This window comes from Pogonomyrmex barbatus, unplaced genomic scaffold, assembly GCF_055798465.1.
Source record: "Pogonomyrmex barbatus isolate J1 unplaced genomic scaffold, ASM5579846v1 scaffold16, whole genome shotgun sequence".
Lineage (NCBI taxonomy): Eukaryota > Metazoa > Arthropoda > Insecta > Hymenoptera > Formicidae > Pogonomyrmex > Pogonomyrmex barbatus.
In genome coordinates this window covers 926,451-954,387 of record NW_028297112.1, presented here as the reverse complement: position 1 = coordinate 954,387, position 27,937 = coordinate 926,451, and the positions used below count along the sequence as shown (strand labels likewise).

Below are 27,937 nucleotides of genomic sequence, written 5' to 3'. Positions count from 1 at the left end.
AGACATTTATTATAAACATAAACATACGTATTTTTTACAAACATGTATGTACCAGCATGTATCAGTTGTATTTACATTTATATTTACATGATTTTCTTCTCTTGCAACGTGTTATCTCAATTAATTAACTTTAGAGGGAAATTCGCGCGTGTGGGAGCGAGACGCGCGGCGAGGGCATGCGGTGGGGGAAAGAAGGAAAGAGCGGAAACACGCGCGGGAGAAAGACGCGACGAGGGGCCGTAGTATGACGAACGCGAGGCAACCGGCGACGATGGTGCGGGCAGTCTGCGCACGGACATCGATCGAGGTTCACGTTCCATCCACTCCCCGAAATTCTCGATTGTTTCCCGAGTCGCGATTACCGATACGTCACGCACAGGGACAAGGAGAAAGATAGAAAGAGAAAAAAACGAACCAGAGAAAGAGAGAGAGAAGGAAAGAGCGAGAGAGAGAGAGAGAGAGAGAGAGAAATATACCGCAGTATCCTATGCGGCAATCGTGAATTGCGTCGTGACAGTGCGATGACACCTGTGCCTTTCCGAGAGGAACGAACCGTCAGTATTGCAGCTGTGGGGGTGTTTTTCCGCGCTGCATCATAAGAATTTCGTAAAGCGACCGGAAGACGTCGGTTCATCAGTGTCTTCTTCGCGTCCGGTAGAGGTAAGTGTGACCAGCGATCACGTTTCCATGGAATACAAAGGGGACTGTATTGTATCGATTAACTTAGCATTTATTATAATTCCTTTATTATTTATAAATGTCGACACTTTTGGCGACAGCGATAATAACAGCGATAGGTTAATGCGATTTCCACATTCTTCCGTTGCCCCAAATACGATAAAGCATTTTACAGTATTATATACGCAGTGAAATCGTATTAGTTCACTTTTAATAACGCGATTATTAGCTATCTTATTTAATAATTGATAATAACGACGAATGTTAGAGTGCAATGCGGTATTATCGTTAAGATACACTGATTTTGAGCGATTGATTCGATTGTCAATTATATTGTTTCTGAATATGTTTTTAAAAAACACGGCTGTCCTGTTAATTTTTTTATACTTTATCTAGCAAAAGTTTTTATCACGCCACAAAGATCTTTTGTAACAATGTATTCCGGATTTGCAAACGTTTGACGTCATGTCAAATGGCACGTAAATGACATAAATCCCAGATTGCAGGAAACATCGCCGTGACAATTCATACGTAAATCGTCTTAATAATAACGAAACAGATTACAAAGCGTTATTACATTATTGTGGACAAGCAAAATGACAAGCAAAATTTTGTGGTATTACAGGATTTTATGATTTATCGCATTTACCGTCTTCGTGAAAATGACTTGAAGGAATGTGAAATATTTTTCCGCGATGAAATGATTTCAATTTCAATTTCTCACATTTGCAATCTCGAATTAATTACGAAACGTCTACAATTCCATTAACAGTGACAGTGATACGTGATAATAATAATTGATAATTTATAATAACATATATAATATATAAAAGGAACATAATCATGCCTTCACGCCTCTTCAAGAAGCACAAGAAAAACGTACAGCAAATATCTTGAAACATTTCGAAACATTAAATAAGTGAGATTTCTTAATTTTGTGAAAATAATTATCATAAAGTTTTAATTATCATAAAGATATATTTCTCAAAATATAAATTGTTGCGTTAGATAAAAATATTAAATTAATAAAAAGATTATTTATACTACTGTGAAATAAAATTCTAAGCAAAATTCTAATTTTTGGAGCAAGACCATCGATTATTTTTAACTCTTGCTTGCGAAACTTGCTTAAATGGAAAAACATTTATTTTACAAGAATTGTTGCAGTTACAAAGTATACCGAAGTTTACGCTTGTTCTGAATTTAATTAAGAAACGGAGCTTTTGTTCTTTAATTTAAGATTTGAGATTCAAGAAACGTCTTTATGTTTTCCATTTCCCGCAAGTGGCCTTTATCGCGGTATCTCTCGTGTTTTCGTTATGTTACACATTCGTCGTGAGGACTTCAAACTCGTGTTTAATAAATCACGCGTCCTAGGTTAAACTAGGAATAAAAGGTGGAATTATAGAAAGATCGATAGCGACGCATTCATTTCGCTGAACTATAAGCGCTCGCTATATAAATTGCAAAGCACGTGAAAGCGGTCGATTCGCTTTTACCTATCGTGTGTAATGCCATTTCGCACGCTCCGTGCATCCGTGGCCAGATAAAACGTCATGTACATACATACATCCCAGAATATGTAATATTAATTCATCAGTAATTTAGCATGTTTACATGGTTACGTCCGATGTAACGGTTCCTATGTACTTTTCAGTATATTTAAATTTATTACACAGCAACGCATAAAGCGCGAAATTCCGCATCAATTCCGCACGATTCGACGTGGAACGGTCGCTGAATGCAGAAACTGCTACCGGACGTGAATCCGAAATGGGATGAAAGAAACGGGTGAAGTTACAACGGATTGGAGAGCGATGCGTGCGCGTATGCGTACGCTTGTTCGACAAAGTGTTCCTTGTTCCAATATGAATTTATCGCGGATTCTCGGTATCGAAATTACGCGCGACGGCGTCGTAGCGATGTAGCGCGCATTCGTCGATGTTGCGCGATACATCGCGCGCGATTATTCCAATTTTAAATACACATATACGGAATACATCTCCCTCTATAAAAATAAAAATTCCAATTAGACCGATGAAACTGTGTTATCTTCTCATCTTTAATGCTCATCGACAAGACTGGTATTATCTAATAGATTCGCGCGCGCGCGCGCGCGGAACGGCGTATTTAACGTACGAGCAGTGGCTCGTATTTAATATGCAAAGGTAGCGAATGGTTCTACTTAAATCGTGACGAGTCGCTTTCGCAAGGATTAACGATTACAATCGCTCTCTAGGAATCTCCGTGCTGCCTCCAAAGCGCGCGAGCGCGCGCGCGCCATATTCACGCTGTATCTCTCGTCAACGTTTTTGTAAACGTTATTTTCTTGCGGAAATCTCTGGTGGCCATCTGTCAGAGGCACTGCGCTCCGATGCGCTTCTCTCGCTAGTTTCACGATAAACCGTCGCGTTAAACCTGCTCGACGCGTTCTCGAGTTTTTAATTACGTTAATCGCGATTTACATTACGACGGGAGGCAGTTTCATCCCCCTCCCCCCCCCCCCCCCCTCGAGGCGTTTAATCGCGGCTCGAGAAATCCTTGAATCGTTTGAGTTGTAACGTCTGTCCTCCTCAATTAGCCTCAATAAAATCGGGCCTTACATCATCGATACATTGTATCCGCGCTCCTCAACCTGACCGCTCGAACGGATTCGTATTTCATGCGTGGAATTCGCGACGTGAAAAAAAAAAAAAGTACACGCATATTTTACGCATATCGTAACATTTTGGTTTTAAAATTATGACATATCATTACGTAACGTATGAACGTATATAATTACGCACAAGCGAATTCAAGATGTAATCTTAAATAACGTGAATTACAAAAATTACTCGAGATAAACTGGGTTCGAGGCTTGATGTTTTAAACATAATTGACTTAAAATTATTACTTGGGTGGGTTCGTCCGTCTTTATGTAACAGCGTCCAGTTGTGTAACGCAAATTTCTGCAACAGTTTTCTGTAGCAATGTTTTCTTGTTCGTTTTTCTTTTTCTTTTTGTAAGCCGTATTAATTCAGCGTCATCCATTGAGATGGCAAAGCTGCCGTGAGTCATCGAACTCGGCGTGTCGAAAGGAAGCGCACTCCGTCCGATAGGTCACTGTTACGTGTGGGATTCATTACTGATTTTTACTGTGGATTACTTTCTTCAAGGCGGGAGATTTACAGCCTTATGCCTCATTGCGCATTTCTAATCTTACGATTTACGGGTTACGTCATATACCCACTCGTGGAAAACTTTAACGTACGCGCACAGATATTGTTGCGAAAATGTAAATGTATAAATCAGCAACATACCTTTCCTTAATTCCGGGGGTAAAGAAAATGATTAAATACACACCACGGATCGGAATGCATTGTAAATTTAGCGTACAAATATAAATAATAATATTTTGCGAAACGAATCAATTTTCACGTCAATCAACTGGAAATTATAAAGTAGGATAAAGTGGATGGAAATAAGCGTGAAGAAAGTTCAGCTTTAAAATTTGAAAAACGATAAATTTGAAATCAAATTATATCTTATTCAACGATACTTTACTTGATTGTATATTCAAATAACAGAAATATAACAATTGAAAGCAAAGAAAATTAAAACTCATTATTTTAAGCGTTTTGACGTATTGCTCTTTTATATTCAATAAATTAAAACACAGAATTAAAACACAATTGTTTATACAGTTTTAGGTTTGTTTATTGCTTTATATTCGATAAAAAGAGCTGCCCTTTTGAATGACGCGAAAGTGGCTGTCAGCTCCGGAAATTTCGGAGTATTGCTGATGACGTCCCGCGACGCATCGCTGCATTGCTGTCGGGCGCGGCACGTTGCCGAGCACGGGGAGGGGAAAAAAGAAAAAAAAAATTAGAAGGAAATACAAATGCACGGCTCTCTCTCCTATCGTAAATCATCGTCGAAAATACAATAATACGGGAGGGAAGGGGGTAGAAGCTCGCGCCATAAACCAAATCGCATCGGTTGACTTCGCTTGACCCTTGAGTCCGGTTGACCTTCTTTAGGGGCTTTTGTGCGACATATTCCGGTTGCTTTATGCCTTTTTCGACAGATTCCATCGCGTGGGGCCACCGGTTTGCAATTTTAAATAGATGCGTCTGCCGAGATATTTCTCAAGGTTTCGCAGATTTGAGAGATGATAGGCTAGATATGCGGAGCACATCGTCTCGCTGGCCTCGAGGCGTGGATCGTCGTAAAATTTTGGTGTGGCAAGGTCAAGACGTAACTAGAAATCAACAGAAATTATTATTACACGAACGTGATATTAATCAGTACGTCAATTTGTTAAAATAATATCTACCGAGGCTTACAAGCGGCATTTTTACAAAACCATAGATATTTCAACTATTAATGTGTTTAACTTCGATAGCGCGTTATTAATTATGAAAATTACTACCTGATACTGTGCTATTACGAATGGTGTTAGAAATTCTTGTTCTTTACGCTTCGAGTAGTCTTAATATGACCACACGAAATAATTATATGAATAATGTGTCTGGCTTCAAACGCCAACTTTCGCTTTTGTTCCCGCTCGAAATAGTCCGGCCTGTGCCGAATCACGCACGCGCGATCATAAATTGATAATGTCAGTGAATTAGTTAACGTGCCCGAGTTGGTTTGTATAGCGTACATGATTGTAGAATGCGATCGTGTTGCACACGCGCATATTTATCAGCTCATTTTGTTTATCCTAAGCAGCTATCTAGATGCGGCAGCTATCTAGAAATATTAATCCAATATTTTCAGTTTTACCATTAATATATCTTGTTGTATAATTATAATAATTTATTACATTTCTTATCACTTACATTTATATCGTAATTATTTGTCGTATACAAATAACTTGACATATTATTATTGCTTTATTAGCGTCAGATATCGATCTGATTCGCTTAACGAGAAAATTAAAAAGCGCATAAAAAAAAAATAGAGATTTAGCTAAAATAAAAGAAAGATTATTTCTCTTTGCCGCAGTGCGGTGTTGGAAATATTAAAGCGGCCAACGTGCAATCATTTTTGCCGCGTGCGTTACTCCAAACTAAAATTTCCTAACCATCCTGCATTCGCTATTGTTGCCAGAGGAATTCTTCGCTCTGCCTAAACGCATCTCGGCCCACCCGAGCGAGGCGATCCACAGAGCGAGATCTCGTCAATCTTCGTGTCCTAGTAGTGACACAACTTGAACAATAACGCCTCCGCACGCTATGTCGCACCTGTCCGCGATCGACGAAGAAACGCGTTGATGCGCGTCCGTTAATGCGCCCGTACGTAACTCGGACTCGTACGTAAGCGCGTAAGTCGGGAATTTTATTTTTGTCACCTCTTTCCTCACCTCTTTCTGCTCTGCCTCCGCGAGCGGTTATCAGATCGTGCTGCACATATTGGGATACTTTCTCGGACCCGCGTCTCTCTCGCGTCTCTCTCTCTCTCTCTCTCTCTCTCTCTCTCTCTCTCTCTCTCTCTCTCTCTCTCTCTCTCTCTCTCGGCATCGCATTCGTGCCGCGTCGCGTCGCGCCGCACGCCAGCGCCTGAAACGAGTGAAAGTATTCAGAATTCTTGCGGTCAGTTCGACTCGCGGGGCTCGCCACCGAGGAAACTTACGCAACCCATGTAGAGTAACAGGTGTATTGCAATAACGTGTCTGGAGGGATCCAGAGGTCGTTTGTACTCACGGGCGGAACGGACATACTACTAGTGCTACGTGATGCGAGACACTTCGGAAACGAGAGTTTCCAGCGCGCGTTAATTGATAAATTATACCGCCGTAAACAACCCCCCCGCCCCTCTCCCTCCTATCGTAGACCAACGTAACCGACGTCGAATATTTGCGCGCAGCCCGATCCTGATCTCTGAGATTCACCGATTCGAGGAAGCTCGAAAGCTCGCGGTCCGCGAGCATGGGTTAATCGTTACGTCGCGACGTGACGATGACACGTGTCGCGTCGGAAGAAAAAGCGCGAATAGAAACTCTTTTCGAGTCGGTTTACGACGATTTCACGATTTCACGATTTCGCGGGCAACGCGCCGAAGCTCGCTCTTACGATCGCCCCCCGGTGTGTAAATATATATCGCGCGGCGCAGATAAGCGAAGACGAAACGGGATCGCTTTTTCTGCGGGTTCAGGAAACCGGCAAGGTTAAACGTGGCGCGACTCGGAGAGTCTTCTCTCGGAGGAGACACGAAAAGGATACTCCGCTGATCCACCGGATGCACGCGATCTCGCCGGCGCGCGGTTCGTTCGACATGCATCGAGCATGTGCTCGGCTTTGTTTTCGCAGCGAAGTGGAGCGAGAGAGCTTGCGTTTTCAAGCGAGACGAGAGCGCAAGGTTAATCCACTCGCTAATCACATTGCCCCGTTTAATCGATTCGAAAATCGCTCGATATGTTGATTCGCAGGTGCAAAACCCGAACCGGTATTAAACTGTACCTTGAGATTTTCTTCGCGGAAACTTTTCCAAGCGCAATTCCAGATCTCTCGCGTCTTTGATATCGGAGAATTAAATTCGTTTTAATCGCTTTTCGCTCGGCATGCAGGCACGATCTGGAATGTCCGGCTTAATTATATTTATATCATTTGAACTATGATTAACACATGGGTGAAGAGTACGAGCGCTTCCCTACGTCCGCATCCCGCAAGGGCATTCGTTGCTCATTACCATTAACAACGAAACTGTATACGAAGCCGAGGAAATGCCGGGCGACCCGGTTCGCTCGTCCCAACAGAAATCTTCGCTTTATAAATAAATAATAGGATTTAGCCAACGAGAATGAAGCGGCGAGCGTCATCGAAATGGCTCCGTGCATTGACCCCCTGTCGTTAGCCGAGCGAGCGTTTAATCGCCGCGACGTAACTAAGTGTAATTAAACATAAAGCACATACACAGAACTGGATACGAACCGGCTTGGAATTATATATTATCGCCCGCGACGCCACGATCATTACGAGCGACCGTATGCTCACAGGTGTAAAACGCTCGGCCTACAAAATATTGTAGAATACTTTGAACGTTTTCTGAATCATCGCTAATACGCACACGGCAACGCATTATTAAATTGCTAATGGTACCCCTAATGACTTTAATTTGTGATAATTTCGAGCATTTTTTTTTACGCGCATATAATCGCGTGCAGAACGGCTCAAGACTGCTCCTTTCTTAAAAGCAAAGGCGTCTGGCTCTTTGAGTCTACCGGGTGAATTATTAACGGAGATTAGCGAGTGTTACTTAGGTGGAAATTGTCGCGTCAATTACACAGCGGCGGTTAATTGCCGCTAATACTAAGGCTACATTCCTAACGGGCCCCCACATTTACGCCGTGGATGATGGACCGATTCGTTCGCGTTTACGTCGGACCCATCGTGCCATTACCGCGTGTTTCTGTGTCGCACTTTTCTGCGCGATGTAACGACATTCGGCTCTCTCTCTCTCTCTCTCTCTTTCTCTCTCTCTCTCTCTCTCTCTCTCTCTCTCTCTCTCTCTCTCTCTCTCTCTCTCTCTCTCTTTTTCTCTTTCTCGAGACGGGGTCAGGATTCGACAACGCGCGCGAGAGAACGAATCTCGAAATAGCAGCCGCGGGGTAGAAACTTCGGGTTATAGTTAGCTCCTCTTATAGTTAGCCGCTGACTAGCACGCTGCAGAATGCGAAACGAGTATGTTTCTTTCCTCTTCCTTCTGCCCGAGCTCATTTCAACACACGCGCGTACGCTTCCATTTCTCCCTCCTCTTAATTCTCGCTTCTGGATCTCGCAGATTTTCCTTTCTTTCTCTATCTTTCTCTCTCCTTCTTTTTCTCGTCACGTTTTCTCTCATCACTCTGTCATCACTGAATATTCATTTTTCTTTCTCCCGCTCGATTCGAACTCGCGCAGTAACGGAATTCTCGCGCAGCGAGAAGAAAGGAAATGAAAAGGAAGCGTGAAAGGGGAAAGGGGAAGTGGAGTGGGAGAGGAAGGGAAAAGCAAATCTACTGTGGATGTACTCTCAATGCGATGGACATCCATCCAGGCAACGACGGTCGGATGCTGGAAAGTGGTTCGCGCATCCTGCCACCGCGGGCAATATCCGCGAAGCGTCGTTTATTTACATAAATAGATGACCATTCATGCACCCGTTCGCTAAATATTATATTCGCTTCATTGGCTGCCACGTTAGTTAAATATGATTTGCCTCGCGCGAGGTGTTTTACGTCAATGTGAATAATGCGCCATATCCTCGCATCGGCTACTACACAAACATCACCATTCAAAATTATTAATTACCCTCTCATAATTAACTGTTTACTCGAAATCTACAGGAAATTTATTAAAATAAAAGGGGAAGAAAAATTAATTTATTGCAAATATACCTTCGCTTTATGGTTGTTTATTTAAACTTATTAAATTTAATGTCAATATTATTATTGTTATATAATCAATAATTTATTACACGCAATTTAATCTAATGTGACGTGTGATACAATAAAAAATATAAAATACGTAAAATGTTACATAATTATCTCGAAAATATTGTTAGGGAAATAACATTGTAGATTAACATCTCAACAATTCGCGACTTATCCGCGCAACTCGATAATTCTCCCCATTAATATCTTGTTTGCGAGTTTCGAGAAATATGCTCAAAGTATTACAAGGGCGATTAATCAAGCAGCGTTACATAGAGGTATTTAAATTGATTAGCCAGGAATACGCGAGAAGTAAATTCGTTCCAGTCTTTTCGTTTTCATCATTGCTTTATCGTCGCCGTAAATCGTGGCGGGAAGATACCAGCGTGACACGTACTAAAAGGTTTGTACACCTCCTAAGTACTCCTTTTACTCGAGGCCAAATTATAACCAGATCGAACTATCGCATTTATCATGACCGACAGAAACATAAATTTAATCACCGTCGTACCTTCAACACCTCCATGATGCACCAAGGTGTTTACATACGCTGCATTTATTTGCGTCGACCCTTAATACGGATGCTCACTGTTGATTTTTCAAAAAAATATTACTTAAATTAATTATTTGGATAAAAAATTATCAATAAATATCGAGCCCAAAAAATTTCTTTAAAATTATGATTATTGTAAACGTCAAGTACGAATGTCTTTTACACGTTAGTGACAAAAAATTTTAATAAGTATTACGTAAAAATGTATTTGTATATTTGCTTTATAAGAAATAATCGTTGTTGTACGAATAATTTTTACCACACTCAATTGCTTGATTACTTGCCATTAATTTTCTACGTAACATTTATGTTTGAACATCGTGGGAAAAAGGATCGCCTTTTTCAAGGATGCATACTTTGCAAATTCTCAATCCCGTCTGAGAGACAGGCGGGAATCAACCGGAACCAACAGTATCATTCTTTACTCCCGGTCGAGGATGAGCAATCAAGCAGTGAACATCTGGCATTATTTTTCACGCTGTCACTATCGTGACTTCCGGCCATTTTATACCTTACCCTACCTACCTACAACTCGCTTTTACGAATTAACCGCGTCTGCTTTCTTCGATCGTTTCGCGCGCGAATCAACTCTTTCGTCGCGCTCGTTCTTCGCGCTTCTTACCTCCGATCCGAGGGTGTAACCTCTCCCCCCCCCCCTCCCACCCTGATGAGAGCAATACTTTTACGCACGGAGGATTCACGTTTGCGCGCGCGCGCCTCAAAGTAAAACCTTGCTGGTAAACAGCTCGACACGTTGCACCTACACGTATTGCCGCGCGGCTAAATGAATTCAGACGGTTATAGCTACTGGATGCGGAGATTACGCCGAAGGTAATCCCGATCGTATTCCGCGGGAAAAGCCGGCCTTCGAGCTCGTTCCCTTTTTTTTTTTTTTTCCTTCATTTTCTTTCCTCCCCTTCGCGTTATCGTCGCGCTAGCCCTCCAGGCTAGCCCTCGCTTGCTCTTCCTCTCTCCTTCTTTCTCCCTTCTTCTCTCTCTCTCTCTCTCTCTCTCCCCCCCCTCCCTTCTCCCTTCCTCCCCTCCCGTAACCATAAGAGCGAACGGAGGAAGCGACCGATTAAGTTTTTGTTCGCTCGAGAATTAGAGGTCGAGCGAAGCTGATGTCGAGACGGCGAGAGAAGCGAAGGAAGGAGGAAACCTTCGGCGAGAAGGAGAGAGGAGCGATCCGGAGTCTCGAGGAGGAGGAACGTACGCGAACCGAGTGGAATGGGCCGATTCCGAGTTGCTCTTTCGATTCTCTTTCTATAACGCTGAGAATCGCGTCACGGATTCGGGAGAGCGTCCTCGCTTCAGGGGACGCCAGGGGACTCTCGTCCCTCTTCCCATGTCAAATCTCCTTTTCCGCGAATTCATTTTTTCCCCGTTAATTCCGCGATGCGCTTCGAGAGGAGGCGCACGCCTCGGTTGCACGCCCTTCGCCGACGTTGATCGCGGCAAAATGTACAATACGAAAACCAGATCGAGTCGCCTTCCTCCTCGAAGCTCGCTAATGTCGCGAGACAGAGAACCCGCGATATCACGCAAACCGGCTATGGATAACTGTTTCCGCGCTAATCATCGCGTGGATACTGGATCTGGTAGTGAACTATGCACAGACTACCTTACGTTGACCGGTTGCAAAACGGCTCGGAAAATAATCACATGTTTCTCGCGCGGACTATTTTCCTTGACATAAATTTTTCGAGCTCGATCCACTCGTTTGCGAAAGGTTCTAATTTATTCATCACGCGGCTGTGTAATTTGTAATTAAAAATAGATCATATTAACCGTAATAACGACGGAGTATCTGCCCCGACACCGCCACTTTATGGCGGCTGTTATGTTTTACGATTCTTTTTCAGTGTGCTATTTCATTCTTCATCATTCAGAGGTCAGAATCAAGTTTTCTCACGCCGCCTTGGTCAGTATCGGTAGCGTTCAATTGAAACGTACTTATTGTTGGGATCATACGTATCATCTTTTTCTTTCCTTTTATTATGGATATCCGCCCTTGTTGGATCACCTTTCCCTTCCAAGTCTTTCTCTTTTTCCCTTTTTACTTCCCATCCTTTATTCCCATTCCCTCCATGAACCATATAATTTAAGCTTGAATATTTCCGCTGTTAACAGACCGATGCAAACTTTTGTCGTTCACAGAATAATCTGATACGTCCACATGCGTGCTGACAATAATATAATAAGACATTTTTTTTAACGCTTCGAAGATTACTCGATTTTTTTCAACTGAAATAAACGAACGCATTGGTCGCACTAATAATAATAGTAAATGTAGTATAATAGTAAATGTAAATAGTACGATCGAAGATAGCCAATTCAATATATATCTTATATATTGTTATTAGAATGGACAGTTATTGTTTTAATTAAATTAAAATTAATGGCTTATAAAATTAATTTAGTTACATTAAAAGTTACACGAACAAAAAACTAACTTAGAAAAAAGTTAAAGTTTATGTATTTTAAAAGTAACTGGGCGAAGTTAGAAATGAATTCATTTAAAAATTAACTAAGTTAAGAGTTATTAACTTTTTAATTTTATCAGTTAACTTTTAACTTCTTAACTATTTACTACCCAACGGATCATTATATGCATCATTAATTAAAGCTTGAAAACGATTTAGATTTTCTCGAGGCGAGAGAGACAAATTTCCTCTACTTGAGAAAGATATGCGCTGAATCGCGTCGCGCGTGGCGGAAATATTCCGTGTCGACAGCGGCGGATCTAATTTATGCGAGGGAACTGCAGGTAATCGCGCACACACAGGATACAGGGGCGTGTACGCATAAATAAGGCAGCGTGCGTTTCCACGCGTCTCATATACCTGATCTTTCGTCAAACACGCGTCCCACCTGCTGACCCCCCTGCGCAGGGTCAACCGGCACGCGCCGGTATCTCCGCCGGTGATATATCCTCGCTCGCTGTATCGTTACCGTCGGAATTGCTTTATGCGATACACTACCCGTCTCTCTCGAACCGAGTCTCTCTCTCTCTCTCTCTCTCTCTCTTTGTGTCTTTCATATCGAGTCACATCGATCACATCGATCGTCCGTTCCCCAGCGCGGGCTGAATTCCAAATCGAAGCGCGAGTAAGAAACGCGCGATCTCGCATCCGCGTTTAGGAGACTGAGATCGGAACGTTATTTATTTTCGACTGTTTCCCGGCATTAACTAGGTGTGTTTTTAGACACCACGCCACGGCTCGGTGAACATCGTAACGTGCCGGCCAATAAAACTTATCGGTATTAAACAGATCGGTATGTAAAAAGACGCGTGCTCATGCATCTTTCACTATTACACGCAACGTAGGTTTACATCGCGGAATAGAAAAGAGCTTATTTACGCGTATTACACACGTACACGCTCCAACACGCACGTATATATGTGCCTCCTCTAGTTTTTCCTCACGCACCGCGTATGTACACTCCAGATGGATGATGCAGCGCGTTCTTCGCGCCGTTGCACAAAGGATTCGGTTCGCACTGTCTTTGATTCACCTGATTTTGCATCCTCGCAATCGCGCATTCACACACACACACACACACACACACACACACACGCACACACACACCACATAACACATGCGAGAGGCTCTCCTCGATGTGTGTTCCCGATGATGATGCAGCCGTACGCGGTACACTGGTGGATTAGAGAGAACAGTTACAACGACTGTTGCGATCTAGTATACCTCGATAAGCCTCGATAATAGTCAACTTCGGATAAGAAAAGCCGTCGTATCATCCCATTCAACGACAATTCCTCCATCGAGACGCCGCGTTCTGAATGAACGCCTAAAGAGCGTATCTTATCATCTCGACTCATTATGCGCCGATTATTTAATCGTCATTATCGATGCTACGAAATTAGCGACTCGATATTTCAACTTGTCGATTACCGTCCTTATTACGCAATAACGGTGATGGATCGACGTCGAGAATTTGTGCGCTTCCCATACATCCATACATCTCGGAATTGACATTTCGTCGACAAAATGAGGTATGCGCTTTGAGAAAATTGCATCATCGCAGAAACAGCCCTGACATTATCAAACTGGTTTCGCGAAAAGGAAAGACGCGAAATTTCAGGCAGACCGAATTTCGTACGATCACTTTGGAAAGCGTTCCATTTCCGAAGGATGTTAACTATCGATGTCGACGCTTTCCCTCGTCTAGCCGTGTAATTAAATATACTTGAAATTTATCTCTATTTTATTCTAATTTGCGTGTTATTTACACACATACATATAATATGATATATCTTTAATATTTCTCTCTCTCTCTCTCTCTCTCTCTCTCTCTCTCTCTCTCCCTCTCCCTCTCCCTCACTCTCACTCACTCACTCACTCACTCATAAAAGAGAACAAGCAATCGCGAGCAATTTGACTGTTTCGGACATGGCTTTCTCGGACTTTGCTTTCGCCCTCGAGCGGCCTTAAATAAGAAAGATTAAATAAAAAGGACCGAGTCCCCGTCGTAAGACTCATACTGATATTTTTAGACGGGATATTGATTGCGGATTTTTCACGCTGCCGCATCCGCGAAAAGGAAGAGGTCCCGCCACGCGATGCGGGCACATCGCGCACGCCGCGCGATGAGTGAATGCATAATGGTGAATCATATCTTCCCCGAAGAAACTAGATCATTAAGCCATGCAACCTTGGGTTTCTTGCCAAGTTCAGTGCACTGTCCGGTCGACTACGCTGAATATACCTATCCCGGCAGTATTTGCTTCTCTCGCGTCTCTCTTTCCAAGGTCTAGCGATATCCCTCTCTCTCTCTTTCTCTCTCTCTCTCTCTCTCTCTCTCTCTCTCTCTCTCTCTCTCTCTCTCTCTCCCCCTTTCTCGCTCTCTCTTTCTCTCTCTCGTACCTCGCTTTTCTCTCTTCACATTCTCTCCCGGTTTCCCTTCCGCGGCGCGTACGTGCGTACATGCGTGCTCGCGTGCATACACGAAGTAGAAAAGCTTCTCTGTGCCTCTCTCCCCCTCCTTCTCTCTCTCTCTCTCTCTCTCTCTCTCTCTCTCTCTCTCTCTCTCTCTCTCTCTCTCTCTCTCTCTCTCTCTCTCTCTCTCTCTCTCTCTCTCTCTCTCTCTCTCTCTCTCTCTCTCTCTCTCTCTCTCTCTCTCTCTCTCTCTCTCTCTCTCTCTCTCTCTCTCTCTTTCTGCCTCTTTTTCTTTCTCTTTCCTTCTACCGTGACCGCTGCGTTTTTCTACGCACCGCCGTCGTCGGCCAAGGTACGAGGAGTCATCTAAGCCTATCCTAGTTTTTGCCTAGGCCAAGTCGCCACGAGTGAGTCTGTCCTGCCGTTGTATTTCAAGCCATCTAAGGCGTCGACTATTCTCCACCTTATACGATTATATCCGCCGTGGCGGATGTGTTGCGCCGCGCCGCAAATCCAGATGCGCCGTAAGAAGAGAGGACGGAAGGGCCTCGCACCGTCGACGGTGATAATCACGTGAAATACGCCTTTATCTTCTATCGTAAATACTTCATTGTTTGTATTCTCTTACTCGGTACTTAAAACCATTCCGGCTCATCTAGCAAGAGCAGGTGCAGGAAAGAAAAAGTCTTCTTCTTGTCAGATTGACAAGAAGAAAACCTATATATCATATTCGTTTCACATGAATTAAAAAGAACTCGACGTCGAAGTAATTTCTACTCAAAGTGGCCATTATCTTCAACATATTCTTTCATTCACTTAGAAAAAAAAAACCTGTGAACTACTGGGTTTCTAGTTTCATTTAAAATATGATTTCATAAAAAAAAAATCTACCATGAATTAATAATCAAAGGGAGTTTTTTTACGTTTCTACGTATTCAGATGTACCACAAGGAAATGAGGAAGGAAGACCTTTGAACATGAACGTTAGAGATAGTAATGACGTGGAATACACCATCATTTTCTATTGTAAATCTTTGATGGGCTTTTCTCTTTGAAAGCGGGGTCATCTAACCGCAACTACTTGGTAATAGAAGTTAAGAGAAGAAGAAGCTGCCAGTTAAGAGGAACTGTCATACTTTCACGATACGTTTTGCAATTTTATATATTTACATATCTTAGAAATGCTTTGCGTTTCAATCGTTGATTCAAAATTCCTTTACGTGAAATTTTCACGTTGATTATGTCACGCAAGACATCCCATGTTTCTTGGTTCTAGTTTCTTGCCTTTTTTTTTTTCTTTTTTTTAAGATCATATTTATGAAATTATAAATAATCGGCTTTGTTTGTTAACGGATTAATATTGTGAAAGTATGTATTGATTCTATACGCTATAGAGTCTGAAAATGAGGTATCTTCCGGGCAGGAAGTATCGCGTTGCGGGCATTCCATACCGAAGATATATGCGGCAGTAAAATCCAATTATCTTAATGAAAGACGGGGTTCCAGTTTCAACAAGATCAGAAGTTTCCGTTTCTCTCGTGAAACTCGCCGCGTTTCTCTCCCTCTTTCGAAATCGCCGTTGATTTTTCCGGCGAAAATCCGCCGCCGGCGTGGCTCGAGGCATTGCGGCATAAAATTTATAGTGTTGAGTAAAATGCTCGATACCGTCTTACGTCAGCATTTTTCCGCGCCTTATTCAGAACACGCTTCGGAGCATGTGCGCTCTTAAGGGGCGCGAACGAGTAAGGTAACGAGGCTTTAATCGTTTCGAAAATTACATCGGGCGCGAAACGTACTAGGTATTACGACACAAGACACGTTGTTACGCGATATCCTCAAAATGCCTTACTTCTGACGTTTTATGATGGTATAAAAGGGAGCATAAACGCGTGGAAAGCGTAACAGGCATATCATTGACATTTTGATCTCCTTCATGCGAATATCTTTGGCTGCGGGAATGTAAATTGTATTAAGTAATGTTACAGCCACTTTTGCATTTGCTCGAATACGCGCAAGGTGTCTCAAAACCACAACACGCATATTTCTCCGACAAGCATTATGATAATGTATGAGTTTAATATCTCTTGTTGCTTTTATTTCTTTGCTGGATGTTTAAAGATTATTAATGTTCGGAAATCCGCGTAAAATAGAAGTGAATAGAAGAAAAATATTAATTTAAACTATAAAATAGTAATAATAATATAATTTAAAATATAACTTCTGACTCGCACTATTTTTTTAACATTTAGCTTGCGTAATAAATTGAGTTGAATATAATAATAATATAACAGATGTTATAAAATACGTTGTATATGATTAAAATATAAAATATAAAATAATATATTATAAATATTATAAATAAAATATTAAAATATAAAAAAATATTAGTTACATATTTTCTCCTGTACACTAATCTCTTCTAAAAAAGAGCAAAATTGTTTGTGTCGCTGTTGACTTTTAGAGTTTATCAAAATTAATTAAGACATAAGATTCGGTTACCTCTTTCACTCTCGAGGCCTACTTTACGCCGAGAACACCGAGATCTTCGTGTTGAGATAATTATGACAAGAAGAAATGGGTAATCTGATCGCACGTACATTTATTAAAGCTGCATTTTATTACGCTAATAGAGAGGAGCGGCAAAGTAGCTCGAGCCAAGATAGTCGATACTTGTCGAGGTACCTCGAGCCTCCTCGAAAAACGAATGTAAGATGCAAGAAGATGCGTAACGTCGCCCTTATGCCGCGCAACATTCGATACCCTTCCGCCCGCCTCTCGTTACCCGCCTGGACTACACGGACAATGTAATACAACACCCGCGACAAACACAGGCAAGGAATGACTTAAACGAAGCGGCGATCCGCGTTGGCCGATCGGCGCGTGGTGTGCGCATGTCGCACGGGCGATCAATCTTCGAAATGTCGAATGTCGAGAAAGGAGGACCGCTCTCCGCTGAAAATAGAAACCAGGAGAGCCGTCCTCTCCAAAGCGCAAGAGAAACGCATCGTCATTCAAACCGCCCGAGCATTTTCCCGATTATAGCTTCCGACTGGGGGGGGGGGCGGGGGGGGGGGGGGGGCTCGAATAAAAAGTCGCGGAAGCAGCAGTCATAACGGAGCATGAAACACAGTCGCAGGTTGCGGTTGTACATAACGGACAAGTCAAGCAATAAAGGATACAGCGTAGACTCTCCTCTACATAGTTATATAAAAATATATATATAACTCTCTGGAAAACGGAGAGAAGGAGAGGAGTCGTGTGAATAATGTACCGTCGATAATGCCTCTTCGCGATGCGAACGGCTGTTTATTAGAAACGGAAGGACTTACTATGCCGGAAACAAGGGCTGAAGTTAGCGTTATATTACCGATTAATTACATTTAACCGGCAGACATCCTCGGTAATAAATTTTAATATCTGGTTATGAACGTGTATTTTTTTTTTCAATTCTATTATATTATTATTATTACGTTACGGCAATTACGGCATGTCATATTACATTTTTATGCTTTGTCTCAGACATTTTATCGACGGGAGAATTTCTCAGGCGGTCTCAGGCCTGTGAGAATTTTAAATTCTAGATAAATGTTAAAAAAAAAAAAAAGAAACGAAACGAAACGAATGTCGCGTACATTCGAAATAAATGGCACGTACAATTTCTGCCTTTTATTCTACGGTGTCATATGCGTATGTCTCTTTCAGTTTCACCATAATATGAACCTCATTGAGAACTTAATCGCGCGTGCGTACACCGGAAATACCCTTGAGCTCCTCTAATGTATGCCGCATGACACGAGGCTCGTTACGGAAGTGCAGCTCATGAAATGCAAATCCGTCTCGATTCGAATGTCTCCCAAAACGTCGATGAAAGGGAAATCGCGAAGCCTCCGACATAAATTATAATCCTGTAATTGAGATATATATATATATATATATATATATATATATATATATATATATTATATCGTACGTATTCAACTATGAAACATCCGTTTCTCGAATGGCAAATTAAGATCTCGAGAGATTGGGAAATTTGCTTCGTCAATTTCGACACGGAGTTTCGTCGGTATACACGAGTTATAACGACGCGCTCGTGCTTGATCCATCGCAAGGACGTCCTAGAAAGCACCCAGCTGTCAAATCGGCGGTGAAATCGCGGAATGTCGGTCGATCTTACCTCTTCCGGAAAGATCGCGCGGCGGTAATGCACGGCGGACACCTCTGCCGCTGGATGCTGATGCAGCGCGAATATTGCCGAGCATATTGCCGGCCGTGGCATATGCATTACGTGAAATCGTGCGATATTCGACAACTGGAAAAATGCATACGCGAGCGTGGAGCATGCAGTTCCTGCACGCGCCACGAGACTGACTTTCTCCAGCCTCGCGGCGGTATCGCCCGCTCGTGTATGCATCGCGTACACGTGTGCATCGTAAGTTTTGCTTATTCGCTCGCGTGGGAGGGGGGGGGGTGAGAATTTTTCTCCCCGCCCGCACGTCTGGTATCTCCGACGTTACGACGTAACGTAATCCGCGATTTTTCCGCCGCGATTCTACACGTCGCGGAAAACGTCGCGGAACGGCGGAGAGAGAGGAGATGCAAAACGTGAAAATGAACGCGTGCGAAATAAATTTATTGGATATGTTGCGTTTAGCGTTATTATTATTATTATTATTTTTTTTTTAACGTTTAATATCGCCGTTATATAATGGAAAGCCGCAAGCTTAATCCATATTGAGTGGCGACGATATAACCGGCTGAAATAAATACGGCGAATAAACGCAACGAGGAAAAAGGAAGTTTGCAAAAAGCTTGAAGGAGGAAAGATGCGAGATAAGGATTGAGGATAGAAGCATTGAAATGCAACAACGTCCATTCCAAGAAAGTTGTTTTCGCCTGCCTACTTCTTGCCACCCGTGTGTGTAAATCATTCACACACAAGTCACTATGAGACTGAAATCCGGGAACCTTGGCGAGGAAAAAAATAAATAATAAGTAACAAGTGGCCTTCGTTGGTCAATCGCAAGAGAAGTTAATTTTGCTCTTTCTCTCTCTTTCTCTCTCTCTCTCTCTCTCTCTCTTTCTTTCTTTCTTTCTTCCTTTCACTCTATCTTTTTCCTCAAACGCATTTTCCATGATAAATTCAATATCATTCTTAAGATTATTAAAAGCGATAGCCATTTATTCAATAGATATTATAAAACCACGAGAAAACAACGGTTGTATCTATTACATTAATGTAAAATATGTCGTATTTCTTTTCGACATCGCGATTGTTTTGATTGGTACATCGGTTTCTCTCCCAGGAGAATCTCGATATCATTATTCGAGTGATAAATGAAAGATCGCGAATCCACCGGTATCTTTTCGCGGCTGCAAAAACATTCGTCGAGTACTTCGATCATCAGACATTGAACGGTAAATCGTACTTGGAAACTTGCGGAGCGCGGCACATCGCGTCGCATCACATCGATCGTACACGTTATAACGAATCCCTCATTTCTTTTCGACACGCGCGGATAAAGAATGACGTAAGTAATTCCTCTCCTACATCCAATCGTCCTCTGCGGCGGAGGATGCACGCGGAACATTTTTATCGCTCATCTTGCGCTCATTATGAGATCACGTCTTAAAGCGTATACGTCCTTTAGAAATTTTATGAGATCCACGTTCTACTTTAAGCCAGTCATGATACCATTATGATACTATTACGTATCGTAGCGTAAAAAAAGTAATACAAAATAATCAAGAGAGTGGTAAAGAAACACTTGGCAAAGGTGATACATTTTCCAATGATAATTTCTTGTGTGGGGAAAGAAAGTTGATCTTAAATGATTTAATAAAATAAAATGTAAAATAAAAATTAATTTTACATTTACATTTACATTTATATATACATTTAAAAATAAAGAAAGAAATTATTAGAGCGTCATAGAGAGCTTTATTATTTTATTTTCATATTGAGATTTTACTCGGCATCAATTTTAATATTGTTGTACTAATACAGGCGCGCTATTTATTTATATCATGTAAGTTTTATCATCGCATCGTTTTTTTGCCTTTCCGCAGCTAGACGATGTTTAAACGCCTGTCGAAGTCGAGGCGCCACAGCGCCGATGATGTCGCCCTTTCTTTATCGAACGCGACGGTTCCGCTGGACGAGCTGTCGGCGACTTCAATGCCGCGGACGGACAGCCAGAATCTGGAAACCACCGCTCTGTTGAAGATCTCCAGAACCAAGTATACCCGGAGAAGCTGCGACGACACGCCCGCGGCGAGGCGGCTGCGGCAGACGTTGCTCGAAATGGAGCAGGACAACGAGCAGGACAACGAGCAGGACAATGAGCAGGATGTCATCGAGGCTGACTATCAAACGGTTACTGCCGTGCCGGCCTTCATCGTCGAGCACGATCCGAGTAAGCAACGAGGTAAGTTGTCAATCATCTCGATCGTATAATATGAAATATAAATTAGATAATAATGTGCCATTAACAACTTTGTATTATAAATACAAAGAGTCGTTAAAGTCGTTAGTAATTATTGTTAATTGCCATTGTGTTCTATAAACTAAAGGAAAAAAATATATTTATTATTCTCTCTCTCCTTCTTTTCAATATTTCTGTTTTTAATTTTCTAAATATTGCAGGAAGGAATGTGGTGGAATGAAGCACGCTAATCAAATGCTTTATGATTTCTTTCCTCAAGTCATTATTATTATGATTATTATAGTTATTCATTATTTAAATCTGATTATTTAAGTCTTAAGAAGATATTTAATTTAAACATCGTCACATTTGATGAACTTTAACTTCTTATATATGCGCGCAACGATTTAATAATAATATTTGCTTTCATTTCCTTTACATTTTCATTCGGGGGGGGGGGAGGGGGGAGGTACATAGAACATTTGTACGTCTAGTAAAAGCGTGTGTAAGATTATCAATGCTCCTTTTACGAGCGACGTAGTAGTTTTGTCGTTATCGTCGAACAGCGGTATATGCGTTGCGAGCGAGGGAATACGCAGCCATAAAAAGCTTGTAAACTACCACGTTCGAACAATACAGTGTGCGTGGACATCGTTTCTGTAGCGAGTCTAAATACAATACTTTTCAGACTGAGCTCTCTGTATGCTCTGGTGACTTCCACGTCCCGTGTTCGTCAGTAACGATGCGCAAAAAGTACCGCCCCGGCTGTCGACTTGGCTGTCGACATCACTGATCTTGTCTCCTGTTTTCGAACGGAATCCCCGCGAATTACCGCTAATCCAGGAAAACATCGCATCCTTTCACTAATCACTCGCCTGGCGCACTTGCCTCGTTAGAGCATCGTCGCCCGACATATACCTGCTAATACCGACTTGTGTTTGACTACTTACCAATATGGTAATATCATAGGGTAGGATGCTCTTGCTTCTTCCCGTCGCATTTTTTAATAGCATTTTAATAGAAAGTTCGCTCGAACCAAAATCATTAACTGGAGGTTGTTTTACTGAGGTCACTTACCTTTTGGAATATTAATTAAACCTTGATGTTTCGTACATTTAGATGTATTAGAATACACGTAAGTAGAGTTATTCCCTGTTGCGTGTTATTTAGAAAATTGAAAAACAGAAATATCGAAGAGAAAGAAGGAGAAAACGTTAGTATATATTTTTTTCTTAATTTATAGAAGACAATGGCAATTGGCAATAATTAGTACTAGGGCTTTAACTCTTTATAATTTATATTAATATACCAACAGCACATTATTATTTATTTTTAATTTATACAATATATATTTTGAAATTTAATTACTTATCAAAACCTTGTAATATTTTCCTACGAATTATTTGTCATGTAATCTTATAAAATACTTGAAAAATATTATTAAATAAAATAGCGTCCATTATTCCTATATAACTAACCATAATAAAAGAATTCAGGATGATGCCTGGTTCTTCGTGACATCCCTTTTTCCTTAGACGTTTTTTATGCACCTGTAAATCAGCGCGATAGCGAAAGACACACGAGCTGAAACATTCTAAATGATATTTTTGATTATGGGGACGCGGCGACAAATAAGGCCGTTACGACAGGACACGGTATAAACTGCCTTCTGCACGCATCGTACCGCGATCGCAAAACACGTGCGCCCGATACTCGAGCAGCCTTTTAATCGTTTCTCGTTATGTAGAACTGATGTGTGTTGGTGTCACGGCCCCGTTATCCGGGGTGACACCTCGAAAAAGTAGTCCCAAACTACGCGGAACCGCTGCCGCGAGTTCCTCGTATATGGCGGCGGATAGCCATGGCTATCCTGGAGAAACCACCATATGTCGCACGCGGGTGTGGGCATCGACTGGTTTTTCGTTCCATGTTCCGCGTTGGATGGTTCTCAATGTCTCACTCCATCCCTCGACCGTTTCCATTGAGGCTTGGGACGCGAAAAACAATTCCGTTTCGTCTTGTCATCGAATGATTATATCAAATGTATATAATTGTATTTTCAATTACAATTTAGATAGTGTTGTTGTTTGATTATTAAGCAATAACGATAACGTAAATATTTGATCGTGATTATTATTCGGGATAAGTTACCTTTAGAATTTGAATCTTTATTGATTTTAAAAATGCACTTAAAACTGTTTAAAATTACAGTCCACTGTATAATAAATAATTCAATAGATTTATTTCTTTTGAGATAATGTATTTATATTATTATAATTAAATGTCAATTACATTAATATTATTTCATTGTAGCGTTGCGTCCGGGGGAATCTAGGATTTGGGGTCTCAGGATCCCAAATTTGTTCGATTCGTTTCGGGGAACTAGACGTGAGAGTCTCTGCTCCACGGAAAGGTCCAACGCTGTCGAACACAACGGCATCAATAATAACAATAGCCTCAACAATAACGACACTAGTACTAGCAACAATAACATTGACCATCAATTAAGCAAAGTACACTTGGACGAGAGAACAAACAGAAAGTTACCAGCGGCTTGTCACCGATCCCCGTCTCCGTTCAAATCCTTCTTCATCCGGATGGGTTCCACCGGCATGCTCAATTCGACCAGTAGAACCAACAGAAGATCTCAAAATATGGAGGAGAGAATGCCGGACAAGGAGAGCCTGTTCAGGAGCTGCAGTACCAGCCAATTGAACAGCAGTCCGACCTACGTGAAGGGCGACGACCCCTCGGAAGGTATAGACCTGCAAATAGCCGCGCGAAAGGACAAGACGGTGTCCTGCGACGACCTGGCGGGTCACCGGGGTAACGATCAGAGGATCTTCAAGCCTCGCGCGCACAGTGATCCTTGCGCCTCCGCGTATTCCCTCGGTAGCCCCTCGGTGAGCTTCAGCACCTGTGACCTCGAGAAAACGAAAAACGAGCCGTTTATGAGGAAGAGCAGCAGCTGCGATCTGAAAGAGACGAAAAAGTCCAACTTCCCGTACGCGTTCTTGCGATCGAAGCTGTCGGTATTGCCGGAAGAGCGTCACGGATCGTTGGTCTCCAAGGACGAGAGGCTCTTCAAGACCGTGTCGGAGGAGCACTTTCCGACTCTGCAGATCGACGACTCGTACATCAACACCACGACCCTCGGGCGAAAGAGATCGGGATCGAGGATCGGGAGGAACGGCCACGGCCTCGATGCGGGGAATCAGGAGAATGCCTCGCGACTGGGTCGGACTTCTTACGCGGAATTCCAGAGGCACTCCAGCAGCAGATTCGAAGCCGACAGGTACAGCCTGAATGCCAGCCGCCTCGAAGGAATCGAAGCCGGACTTCATCGGGAGGGTATCGCTGGCTGCTACAGCCTGTTCGACGGAAGTCTGCTGTCCCTTCGGGAGAATAACGACTTTCGACACACCGAGGATACCGCGCGCGATAAGACGGACTTTGCTGCCGGCAGACTCGAGTCCGGGATAACGGAGAATTGTGGCGTCGATCTCAACGCCATGATGATGACCGCTCTCAGAGGCAACCGACGGAACTCGATATCGAGCTGCGAGCAGAGGCTGTCGTCTCACTACGTCAGCTCGAACGAGTCGGGCTACGACAGCGACGGGCCGCGGGGTGAATTTGGGGTGGCAACTCTGGAGAACGAGGGACTGAAGTGTAGTTCGGACACCAGCAGCGTTGTCGATTCGGAGGCGGACAAACCCATAAGAAGCTCCACCCCGAGCGAGTACCAGGATCAGGAAAACACCCATACCGCTGACAGACTCAGGCAGAATTCCGACGTGGATGAGAACAGACCGGACGCGATTTCTCGGATGAATCTCGAAGGAATCGACGGTCTCAAGTGGCATCGTAGCGGCTCCGGGCGGATGCTGCCCATCATTCACGGAACGTCCTTCGAGGAGGAGGCCGTGTCACGGCTGGAAGATACTCCACTTCCAAACTACGAGGACAGATTGAATCTTCTGTCGGATACGACCAAGATGCTGGATGTCTCGCCTCATCGTATGAGATTGCAACAAGACAAAACGAGGTTCTTGAGCGATATTATTCAGCCGTTAACGAGGGTACGACGATGTTGCTTGATAGAGTTGCATAAAAGAGATCCCAAGGATAGTTTGGGGATCCGACTGGCGCAACAGAGACTAGGATATCTGCGATACATCGTTGTGCAACTAGAAAGCGATGGCATCGCTCATAGGTATGTGTATATATATATGCGTAAAAAAATTATCAGCAGATTTTTCTATTTTTTTAAGAATAATAGAATAGATAAAATTCGAAGAGTAACTACCTATAGATAATTAATTTTGATATAATATAATTTTGATATAATTTTAAATTTTAATAAAAATAAATTAATTTCCTTATACATTTTTTTAAGTATTCATGTAGAACTTATAACATTTAAAAAACATCCAAACATGTAATAAGATTTATAATAAGTCAGTTAATATTATAAATAATAAAAATCCTTTGTCTGATAATAATAAATTATTGTTTTCATAGGGATGGCAGATTGAGATTGGGCGACGAGATTGTCGAAGTCGAAGGTAAAGAACTTAAAACGCTGGAAAGCCTCGAGGAGGTTCAAGAGTTTTTGAGGTCCTTTACCGGTAATACGGTACGACTGACAACGGCGTATGAGGAGACGGTGCCGCAAGTATACGAGAATCCGCCATCGACTGTACCTGGCGAATACGAGTACCTGGAAAACGCGAAAAATCTGTCCAGCATGTCGTTGATCGACAGCGAAACGAATCACGCTTCCGCATCGGTCGAGAAGAAGAAGAAGAAGAAGAAAATAATCGGCGACGGCGACATGGAGCCTCTTCAGCCACGGAAGAGGCCTGACTTCCTGCCGCTCTCGTGTTTATCCGAAAATCAAAAGAATATCCGCAGCAACGTGGAATCCGCCACGGAATCGCAGCACTACCTGACGAGACACGTGGCCAGATTCGAGAAGGGCTACGGCAAGCCCAGTTTAGGCTTCAGCGTTGTAGGTGGCAAGGACAGCCCCCGAGGTGACATGGGGATCTTCGTGAGGAGAGTCTTTCCCGGCGGGCAGGCTGACATTTCCAGATCGTTGCTTCAAGGTAGACTCTATCTCGGAAAAGCATTTTCCACATTCCGAATAATAATAATCGCACGCGGGGATTGTTATCTCTTAATTAACGCGCCAGATACATTTATCGATCGTTCGTCGCTCTCCGCGCTGTAATCTTGATGAAGAAAAATCAGATTACAACTGCTATTAAATCGCTGTAGAATATTTGTTACACAAAAGGTCTACCTTATAATTAGCGGGACGTCAGGTCTGTCACTTTGATGCGCCTCGGTACGGCGGTAATATCGCGCGCTTCGTTTCACACGTCGACGTGCCTCAAATACTTTTCGCTCGAGAGCTATCAGTCGCGGGGATAAGGGAACGCGCATCGACGACGCGTCGAACGCACGTTCGACGTATTCACGACGATGCCGACGAGGATCCCGCCAGACAGCTGTCGAATCTTTAATCCGACAGCTAACGCCGCGTGCATATCTAAACAGTCGCGGCATGTTCCACCGTTTTTCTTCTGCTTCTTTTCCCCTCTTTTTCTCTCTCTCTCTCTCTCTCTCTCTCTTTTTCTCCTTTCATCGTCCCTTCCTTTCGTCGGAAGAAATACCTCGTCGGCGAGATGTCATTGGTAGCGACAGTATTAATGTATCGCTTTCTGATATCTTTATTGTATTAGGTCGCTTTATATATATATATATATATATATATATATATGTAACTCTTACATAGAATCATTTTTTTTTTTTTTTCATATCCAATATATCTTCCTAATACTTTTCACATAGTCGAATTCGTAAGTTATCATTCTGCTGAGGGTATTAAGGACAGAGAAGTTGTTTTCAACGGTCAAGTATTATTCGCGAGCAGTTGACGATACCAGGAAGATCGTTAGACGCGTTTCGCGTTCTCATGTCTCGAATTTCAACCGAGCCCACCGCTTTTTACGCCTGCATCGCGGTTTCCTCGTTGCCCACCGCTCCTTACCACCGCATACTTGAGTAACGGGCTGGTAGCCGATCCGGGCTTGCATAAGCGCAGGAGATAGCATCCTGCAAGAACATCCTCGTCACGGGGTCATTGGCAGCCCTCGAAGATTACTTTTTTTATCATTAAACTTCACTGATATTATCAGGATGACTTTAAAGGAGTACGATCTCTGATAACTTGAAACGAAGACTAAGAGAGTATTTTTCTCCATTCTTCATCATAATTATTAAATTAGCAATAATTTTTGAAGAAATCGAAAGGATGTCCGAAGTAATACATTTTCTCAATTTTCAGGTGACGAAATTTTAAGTTTAAATGGACAAATTTTGAAAGGCCGCACGCATCAGGAAGTCATCGAGTTGTTTAAAACGGTGAGAGAGGGTACAGTCGAATTAGAGATTACAAGAAGACACAGGTAAAATTTATAAAAAAGATATAAAAATTATATCATTAAAAAAGTTGGAGATAATTAAAGAAAATTATTGTTGCAGATATTCCAAAAGTACGTTGAAAAGTGCGCCATATTAATTATACAATATAGGACGGAGAAGAAACTGCCCACCGGAAGTGCTCCTTAGATTTAGGCATAATCTATTATCGTTCACATGGAGAAAACGGCGTTTTAGAATTCTAGTCTATCAAAAGAAATCTATCTTTCGACGTTTTTCTCTTACATAATTTATTTCGCGCGACATATCTCGAAACTGCCTGATCTTATTATAATTAGATTAATCGTTTTTATTATTATTAGGATACTCGCGTTGATTATGATAATATTATAATTATTGTATTACCACGTCTTTAACATAAGATTTTATACGAGTAACATTATGACAATGTAGAATACATTATAAACATTTTTTAATCATAGAGGACAATAAAAAAAGAGGATGTTCTTTAGAGATATCATATTCAGATCATTATTAA

At 42.3% G+C, this 27,937-nt stretch overlaps 1 protein-coding gene and 1 long non-coding RNA gene across 2 annotated transcripts; one reads left to right on the top strand and one right to left on the bottom strand.

Annotated features, from left to right (window-relative positions):
- The first annotated feature begins 51 nt into the window (after positions 1-51).
- LOC105423809 (uncharacterized) lies at positions 52-27,919 on the top strand. Its single transcript, XM_089074202.1, has 6 exons — positions 52-660; positions 20,594-20,952; positions 23,263-25,165; positions 25,474-26,060; positions 27,305-27,425; positions 27,502-27,919. Exons 2-6 carry the CDS (start codon positions 20,601-20,603, stop codon positions 27,536-27,538), a joined length of 3,000 nt encoding a protein of 999 aa, XP_088930328.1. The 5' UTR covers positions 52-660; positions 20,594-20,600; the 3' UTR covers positions 27,539-27,919.
- Positions 4,196-17,348, bottom strand: LOC105423807 (uncharacterized). Its single transcript, XR_967444.3, has 2 exons — positions 17,024-17,348; positions 4,196-4,918 (listed from the first exon to the last, which is right to left on the bottom strand). It is a non-coding gene; the product is annotated as an uncharacterized LOC105423807 (long non-coding RNA).
- Positions 27,920-27,937: the final 18 nt, after the last annotated feature.